This window comes from Penaeus vannamei, chromosome 20 (assembly GCF_042767895.1).
Source record: "Penaeus vannamei isolate JL-2024 chromosome 20, ASM4276789v1, whole genome shotgun sequence".
Classification (NCBI taxonomy): Eukaryota; Metazoa; Arthropoda; class Malacostraca; order Decapoda; family Penaeidae; genus Penaeus; species Penaeus vannamei.
The window spans coordinates 34,868,270-34,878,269 of NC_091568.1; the positions used below are offsets into that span (position 1 = coordinate 34,868,270).

The 10,000-nt window shown below is 39.0% G+C and overlaps 1 protein-coding gene across 1 annotated transcript in view; it reads right to left on the minus strand.

Moving 5' to 3' along the window:
• LOC113823000 (Muscle-specific protein 300 kDa) overlaps positions 1–10,000 on the minus strand; it is a gene marked incomplete in the record, with an annotated part of 352,771 nt that overhangs the window by 231,388 nt on the left and 111,383 nt on the right. The window contains 6 exon segments of the mRNA XM_070135434.1: positions 961–1,098; positions 3,579–3,716; positions 5,360–5,515; positions 6,722–6,910; positions 7,470–7,572; positions 8,098–8,312. Coding sequence (XP_069991535.1) covers positions 961–1,098; positions 3,579–3,716; positions 5,360–5,515; positions 6,722–6,910; positions 7,470–7,572; positions 8,098–8,312 — 939 coding nt within the window.

The following is a 10,000-nucleotide window of genomic DNA, read 5'->3' on the forward strand; positions in this document are numbered from 1 at the left end:
GGTTGGTGTTATTAAATGGGGAAGAATTGGTGGGTAAATATATTTTTTTTCTTTTTTTTTATTAATCTATCTATTAAGAATTGGTGGGTATATATATATATTATTTTTCTTTTCTTTTTTATTTATCTATTTCTTATCTTTTCTTGGGGATGTATTTCCTCTCTCTCTTTTCCTAAATCTGAAAGTTTTGATGTTCTATTTCATATAGCGAGGAACGAGAGAAAAGGAGAAATTATTAGTGTTTAATTCTTTTTTTTTTGGGGGGGGGGGGGGGTAGGAAGTGTTGGGGTATTTTTTTCTTGTCTTTTTGTTTTCAAAATGGGATGGAAAAAAATATTATTTTATGAGGGGCGAGATACTGTATTTATTTGGTGCACTTGAAGGACTCTCTTCCCTTTACTTTTGCATTTTCGTTCTCTCTGCTTCTCTTTCGTTATCTATCGCACTCTCTCTCTCTCTCTCTCTCTCGCCCACCGTTCCCTCTCTCTCTCTCTCTCTCTCTCGCCCACCGTTCCCTCTCTCTCTCTCTCTCTCTCTCTCTCTCTCTCGCCCACCGTTACCTCTCTCTCTCTCTTTCTCTCTCTCTCGCCCACCGTTACCTCTCTCTCTTTCTCTCTCTCTCGCCCACCGTTCCCTCTCTTCCTCCCTTCCTGTCTCTCCTATTTTTTTTTTAACTCCCTCTCCCTCCACCCTTCCTTCATCCCCTCAATATCCTCACCCTCAACCTCCTTGTCCTCAACCCCTCACCCTCCCTCCTTCACCATTACCATCAATCCATCCCACTCACCATTACCCTCAAATTCACCCTCACCCTCATTCTCTCACCCACAACCCTCACTCTCACTCTCTTACCCTCAACCCCTCACCCTCACCCTCCCTCCTCCACCCTTACCCTCAAAACACCCCTCTCACACTCACTCTCTCACCCTCACTCTCAACCCTCACACACCCTTTCCTCACCTCATCATGCTTTCCATGTAGCTTGTCCTCTGTCCCCAGCATGGCCTCGGCGCGACTCAGCCACTCGCCTATAGGTCCGAGGGCGCCAGGGAGGGAGGCATCCAGGAGCCACGTCCAGTGAGACAGCTGCTGCGACACCTGCGGGATAGGGAGGAAGGAGGGTGAGTGAGAGATAGAAGGAACGAAGAGAGAAGATAAAATGGAAGATGTGATAGGAGGGAGGAAAGATGGAACGAAGAGAGAAGATAAAATGGAAGAAACATGGAAAATATGACAGGGGTGAGAGAAAGAAGGAACGAAGAGAGAAGATAAAATGGAAGATGTGACAGGAGGGAGGAAAGAAGGAACGAAGAGAGAAGATAAAATGGAAGATATGGCAGGAGGGAGGAAAGAAGGAACGAAGAGAGAAGATAAAATGGAAGATATGACAGGAGGGAGAGAAAGATGGAACGAAGAGAGAAGATAAAATGGAAGATATGATAGGGGTGAGAGAAAGAAGCGAAGGGAGAAGATAAAAGGGAGAAGATAGAATGGAAGATATGACAGGGGTGAGATAAAGAAGGAACGAAGGGAGAAGATAAAATGGAAGATATGACAGGAGGGAGGAAAGAAGAAGCGAAAAGAGAGAACATAACATGGAAGATATGACAGGAAGAAGGAAAGAAGAAGCGAAAAGAGAGAAGATAACACGAAAGATATGACAGGAAGAAGGAAAGAAGAAGCAAAAAGAGAGAAGATAACACGAAAGGTATGACAGGAAGAAGGAAAGAAGAAGCGAAAAGAGAGAAGATAACACGAAAGATATGACAGGAAGAAGGAAAGAAGCAAAAAGAGAGAAGATAACACGAAAGATATGACAGGAAGAAGGAAAGAAGAAGCGAAAAGAGAGAAGATAACACGAAAGCAATGACAGGAAGAAGGAAAGAAACTGAGAGAGAAGATAACACGAAATATATGACAGGAAGGGGGAAAGGAGAAGTGAAAAGAGAGAAACTAAAACGAAAGATATGACAGGAAGAAGGAAAGAAGAATCGAAAAGATTGAAACTAAAACGAAAGATATGACAGGAAGAAGGAAAGAAAAACCGAAAAGAGAGAAGATAACACGAAAGATATGACAGGAAGGAGGAAAGGAGAAGCGAAAAGAGAGAAGATAACACGAAAGAAATGACAGGAAGGAGGAAAGGAGAAGCGAAAAGAGAGAAGATAACACGAAAGCAATGACAGGAAGAAGGAAAGAAACTGAGAGAGAAGATAACACGAAATATATGACAGGAAGGGGGAAAGGAGAAGTGAAAAGAGAGAAACTAAAACGAAAGATATGACAGGAAGAAGGAAAGAAAAAGCGAAAAGATTGAAACTAAAACGAAAGATATGACAGGAAGAAGGAAAGAAAAACCGAAAAGAGAGAAGATAACACGAAAGATATGACAGGAAGAAGGAAAGAAGCAAAAAGAGAGAAGATAACACGAAAGATATGACAGGAAGAAGGAAAGAAGAAGCGAAAAGAGAGAAGATAACACGAAAGCAATGACAGGAAGAAGGAAAGAAACTGAGAGAGAAGATAACACGAAATATATGACAGGAAGGGGGAAAGGAGAAGTGAAAAGAGAGAAACTAAAACGAAAGATATGACAGGAAGAAGGAAAGAAAAAGCGAAAAGATTGAAACTAAAACGAAAGATATGACAGGAAGAAGGAAAGAAAAACCGAAAAGAGAGAAGATAACACGAAAGATATGACAGGAAGAAGGAAAGAAGCAAAAAAGAAGATAACACGAAAGATATGACAGGAAGAAGGAAAGAAGAAGCGAAAAGAGAGAAGATAACACGAAAGCAATGACAGGAAGAAGGAAAGAAACTGAGAGAGAAGATAACACGAAATATATGACAGGAAGGGGGAAAGGAGAAGTGAAAAGAGAGAAACTAAAACGAAAGATATGACAGGAAGAAGGAAAGAAAAAGCGAAAAGATTGAAACTAAAACGAAAGATATGACAGGAAGAAGGAAAGAAAAACCGAAAAGAGAGAAGATAACACGAAAGATATGACAGGAAGAAGGAAAAGAGAAGCGAAAAGAGAGAAGATAACATGGAAGACATAAAAGGGGAAACTGTAATCTACATATTTTTACCCAGCATTCGACAGGCAATAAAATTTCATAACTCTGCAGTATATTTATGGAAAATGCACTTTATACGATCATTATCTGAAACAAAAAGAGGTTAAAAAGTCAAGAATAAAACAAAGAGAATAGAAATAGACACGAAACATCTTTTCCTTTTAAAGATAAAGAATCTACCTCGGGGGAACGAAAGTCAACATTCCTCATCCAGCTTTCTTATCCCTCTCCTCCTCCTTCTTCTTCTTTTTCTTCTTCTTGTTTTTCTTCTCCTCCTCCTCCTCCCCCTCCACCTCTACCTCCTGAACCTCCTCCTCCTCCAACTCCTCCTACTCTTCTTCTCCTCCTCCACCTCCACCTCCACCACCTCTACCTCCACCATCACCTCCCCCTCCTCCACCCCCCTCACCCCCACCTCCTTCCCCCTCACCCCCTCCCTAAAACAAACAAACAAACAAAACAAACAAACCACCCCAGACCCCAGACCCAGACCCACATACCTTGTTCCATGAGGCGATAATGTCCTGCCATGAGTCCGAGGTGATGGAAATCATGGACGACTGAGAGTCCATGAGGCCCGCAAGTTTCTCATAGATGACTTGCTTCTCGTCGGCTTCGGACTTGAGGGCTTTGAACCTCTGCGATGGAGGTGGGGAAAAAAGGGGAAAAAATGAAAAAATAAAAAAGGAAATAAAGGTAGGGAAATTGATTTAAAAAAATAAAGTAGGGAAATTGATAAAAGAAATAAATAAATAAAGTAGGGAAATTGATCAAAAAAATAAACAAAGTAGGGAAATTGATCAAATAAATAAATAAAGTAGGGAGGGAGATTGAGCAAGGGGAAGAGAATGAGAGATGGGGGGTAATAATGGGGGAAATAATGGTGGAGATGATGGAGAAAAGGAAAGGGGAGACATTAGAAAATGATATCAAGAGGGAAGGAGTAAAATAATGAGGAGGAGAGGGTGGGGTATATATATATATATATATATATATATATATATATATATATATATATATATAATATATATATATATATCTATATATATGTATATGTAAACATACATACATATATATATATATATATATATATATATATATATATATATATATATATATATATATATCTATATATATATATAGATATATATATATATATATATACTTATATATATACATATCCATATATATATATATATATATATATATATATATATATATATATATATATATATATATATATATATATATATATACCTATATATATATATACCTATATATATATATATATACCTATATATATATATATATGTATATATATACATATATATATATAGATATATAAATATATAGATATATATATATAATATATATATACCTATATATATATACCTATATATATACATATATACCTATATATATATATGTATATATATATATATATATATATATATATATATACCTATATATATATATACCTACATATATATATATATATATATATATATATATATATATATATATATATATATATATATATATATATATATACCTATATATACACACACACACACATATGTGTGTGTGTTGCATGAAAATAACAGAGGAAGCAGGAAAAGAACAGAAAGAAAGATCGTAAACAGAAAATAAAAGTAAAAAAATATGGAAAGGGACAAAATAATAATAAAAAATCGGGTCGAAAAACTCTCCGCTGTTTTCTTCTTCCACTTTTCCGATTAATTAAAAGTAAAATGTACTTGATCTACTCATGACACATTGACAGTTATTGACGCCATACTCAGTACTCTCACGTCCATGATTGAGAAACTCATCATTATCATAATCACCATCAATTACACACCTCATTATCATCACAAAAGCGTAGCGAGGTGAGGTAGTTATTTATCTAATAATTATCTACATCACTATAAAAAAAAGAACTCATTAGAAGGAAAATACAAACATATAAACACGATTACGTCAGAATCAGAAATATCGTATTTAAGACGTATGGCAAATATATATTTTAATAATAGTCAATGTGTTAAAAGAAATTATATACACCACAATAATAAAACAAATATACAGCAACATCATATGACATATATCATCAAAAAAAGAAAAAGAAAAGAAAAGATAAGAAAAAAAATAAAAAAACATGCAAGCAGGAAACCCCTATATCAGTGTGCGGGCGATACTCTCTCCCTCTCTCTAATATTGCGTGCGTGTTTACTTCGTTTACTTCCTTTCTTTGCTTGCTTGCTTGCGTGCACATACACACCTCGTAGTTGATGTTCCCGTGCGTGTCGGGGTCGTGCAGGGTGTCAAGCCAGTTGGACGTGTGACAAAGCCAGGTCGTCAATTCGGTGTATTCCATTTCTATTTCGCTAAACATGTCATCTCCGGTGGTGGCTTCGAGCGTCGGGCTGGTACACTCCTGTGGGTGGGGAGGGTGGGGAGGGTGGGGAGGGTGGGGAGGGTGGGTGAAGAGGGTGTAAAAAGTTTGGTTAGATTTTTTTTTTAGATGGTTGGGTGTGTGTGTGTATACTTATGTACATATATATGTACAGTACAATGAATACGTACATACATACATACATACACACACACACACACCTTCACTTACATTCCAATATACACACATAATTCACCTTAAATCTACATCTAAGCACCTATCAGAATATGTTCATAAATCCCCCCCCCCCCACATGGCCAGTAAAAGTGTCTCATCTATATTCTTTCCCCGAAACCCTTTGCGCATATGAAATTCGCCCTTACTGCTCGCGTCTCCTTTCACTTTGCATTCCCCTCCTTTATCACGGTTTCTCTTGCTGCTCTTTTGTTCGTTTTTTTCTTTTATTTTCATCATTTGATTTGTAGAAACGGGTTTTCGTTATTTATGTTTTGTTATGCTTTATTTTTATTTTTAGTCACACTTTTGTCCTCTTATTCCCTCCATTACATTCTTCTATTTACCTTTCCCACTTCCCTCCTCTCCCCTTCTTCTTTATCTCCCTATTCCTATTCTTTCTTCCACCCCCCCTATCCTATTTCTTGGTCTCTTTTTTCTTATCTCCCTCTTCCTATCCACCCTCTTTAATATCTATTTTTCTCCTATCCCATCCCTTCTCTCTTTTCTTCATGTTTAACTATTCCTATCCTTCCTGGCTCCAATCCCCTTTCCTCCCCATTTCAAATTCCTTCCCAGTCCCCTGCCTTCTCCATCCCTTCTCTCCCTCTTCATCCCTCCCTTTCCTTTCGAATCCCCTTCTTCCCCTAATCCCTTCCCTCCCCCATTCCTCCCCCAACCCCCTTCCCCCTCCCCTTCCCCCAACCCCTTCTCCCCCAATTCCCCTCCCCAACCCCTTCTTCCCCAATTCCCCTCCCCAACCCCTTCCCTCTCCCAACCTCCTTCCCCATTCCTCCCCCAACCCCCTTCCCCCATTCCTCCCCCAACCCTCTCCCTCCCCCAATCTCCTCCAACTCCCCTTCCCCAACCCCTTCCCTCCCCCTAACCCCTTTCTCCCCCAATCCCTTCCCTCCCCTCCCCTAACCCCTTCCTCCCAACCCCCTTCCCCAACCCTCTCCCTCCCCCAAACCCCTTCCCCAACCCTCTCCCTCTCCCCAACCCCCAACCCCTCACCGGAACATGGGTGACGCCGGGCTCGGGGAACTTGTGCAGGAAGGAGGCCACGTAGGTCATGAGGGACTTCTCGTCGGGCTTGTCCACGTCCACGTCCTCGGAGTCCAGGAGGCGCGGGATGCCCAGGCCTTTCTCGGCGAGGCGGAAGGCAGCGTCCAGGCGGGCCTTGTTGCTCAGGTGCGCCATACTCTGCGGGGGGAGGGAAGGGGCGCCGTCAGGGGGGCAGATGGACGGAGGGATAGAGTGATAGACAGATGGATTGGTGGGTGGGTGTGTATAATATATATATATATATATATATATATATATATATATATATATATATATATATATATATATATATATATATATATATATATACATATACGTATATGTACATACACACACAAACCGACAGACAGAATCAGAAAATAATAGAAAGTCAGAGACCGAAAACACAGCAGAGAAACAACAGAAGAAAAAAAAAACACAAAAAGGAAAAAACACATTACAAAGAAAAAAAAAAACAATCATGAACACATACCACACAAACCATAACAAATCCCCATATCTCCATCATTCGCACACCTACAAACACACTGACACCATTACCAACCCTAAATATAATGTCTCTCTCTCTCTCTCTCTCTCTCTCTCTCTCTCTCTCTCTCTCTCTCTCTCTCTCTCTCTCTCTCTCTCTCTCTCTTTCTCTCCCTCCCTCCCTCTCCCCCTCTTTCCCTCTCTCTCCTAAAGATAATGAGCCACGCACCTGCAGGTTAACAAGTCGCGGATTGATGCAGTGTATGAGTGCCAAGAAAGCGTTGCCGTCCCGCCAGCTGCCGCCGAAGTCGTTGACCACGATGCCGAATTTCCTGCGAGACGAAGAAAGGGGGGCGGGGGCGGGGGCGGGGAGGGGGGGGGGAGAAACTCGTTAGTGATTTGTGTTTGAGATCAGCTGAGAGTTTCTTTTTTTTCATTCCTTGGTGTGTCGGAAAGAGGCGAGGGGAGAACTTGTTGCTGATTATATATATATATATATATATATATATATATATATATATATATATATATATATATGTATGTATATATATATATATACATATATGCATATATATATATATATATATATATATATATATATGTATGTGTATATATGTATATATATATATATATATATATATATATATATATATATATATATATATATATATATATATATATATACATATATACATATATACATATATATACACATGTGCGTGTGAGTGTGTATTTGTGTGTGTGCGTGAGTAAGAACAGGAATAGTAGGAATAGCAATATGAACACAATAACAATGACAAACATAATCCCCATAACACCAAGAACGCCCGCGCCGCCCACAAGCGCCCCGCACTCACTTGGTGACCGTCTGGCGCACCCACTCCAGCAGCGCCTTCTTCGCGCCCAGCTTCCACTTCTCGGCGGCGGCGGAGCGGCGGGTGACGGAGGGCGGGCGGTCGCGGGAGATGGTGCCAGGCTCGGAGGCGACGGCGAAGGGCGAGTCGCTCCTGGTGCCCGCCTCCTGCTCCATCAGCTGGCTCAGGCGCTCCAGCTGCCGCGTGTTCTCTTCGATCTGGGGCGCGGGCGGGGAGAAGGCGGGTTAGTGGGCGTGGTTGTGGTGATGGGGGGAGGTGGGGCGGGGTGGGGGGGGGTGGATGGTGATGGTGGTGATGGTGGGAAATGGGCGTGCACTGTATGCTGGTTGGTGTATGTGTAATAGAACTATAGAATTGTATAGACCGTAAATGGTGTATCTATACCTATATATATTTATATCTCTATCTATATTTATATATATTTATGTCTCTATCTATATCTATATATATTTATCACTATCTATATACCTATCTCTATCTATATTTATATATATTTATGTCTCTATCTATATTTATATATATTTATGTCTCTATCTATATTTATATATATTTATGTCTCTATCTTTATCTATATATATTTATCTCTATCTATTTATCTATTTATATATATTTTTTTATCTCTATCTATATACATTTATCTCTGTATATATCTAAATATATCTATATCTCTATCTATCTGTTTATATGCATGCATATTGAAGGGCATGTGATGAAGTCAGACTAAATTACAATCATATAATCTTGAAAACTGGGTATCATGAAAACATAAACATGAAAGATGAAATTGAAATCCTTAAAGATACACAGACGAATAAAAGTGAAAAAATGAAAAAAATATGACATCATAGGATCAGCTGTTGTTCGTGACCAGAATCTCAGCTGATCCAAACACATGACTAAATCGCAATAAGGGTCAACATCGAGAAGATTACCATTGGGAAATTGGACTTACGGTCATCGGCAGCAATAATGAAATGTTGAAAGACAAAAATATAGAAAATAAAGCCTATATCATGAATTTCAAAATACATTTAATTCCAAATAAAGATGCTTTAGAGTTGATGTTGAGAGTAGTTTACAAAACCAAAATTAATCATTATACTTAAATACTATTCTATAATCAGAATCTGTTTAGTAAAATCTAGTAAATTGTAAATTAATGAGACTGCCATTACAAATAATCTTTAGACTGAATAAAAACATTTATGTACATTCATTTTTCAAATAATTTCATAAGAGTAAACCAAGCTTTTCAAAACAATAAGCATTGCCTACGATACATTTCTAAAGCGAAGGAAAAAATACAAATATATACGAACATATATACGTGAATAGATAAACATATGTATACATTAAGTGCGTACACACATAAATCAGTACATACACACAATACCTACATATGTAAATATATTCACGCACACATACACGAAGACAAAAGAAATCCACGGACAGACACATATATATGTACGTGTGCATTTAATACGTCATGCAAAATTAGACCTGCAATACTGGAACACTTAAAAAGAAAGTCAAAATTCAAAATTCAAAAGACCAATTCAAAAAGCCTCAAAGATTTAATTATCTAAATCGCTCGACAAACGGCACTGACCACAACTACCACCTTCTCATGACACGGAACTCATGACAGCTCCTGACATCATGCAGGAGGCAATCAAGCTGCCCGATTGAATTACATGACGCGATATTACAATGTGTATATATATATATATAGCCAAATAAAGTCTCTGCGCCACTCGACTTCGCATGACTGGACATCCACAAAGCCCCCCATAAGCTCGCATGACTCATGACTCGGGTTCTAAGATTCCCCCCCATCCCCCCCCCCAGACCTTTTTCATGACAGATAAGTCAATTCGAGGAATGA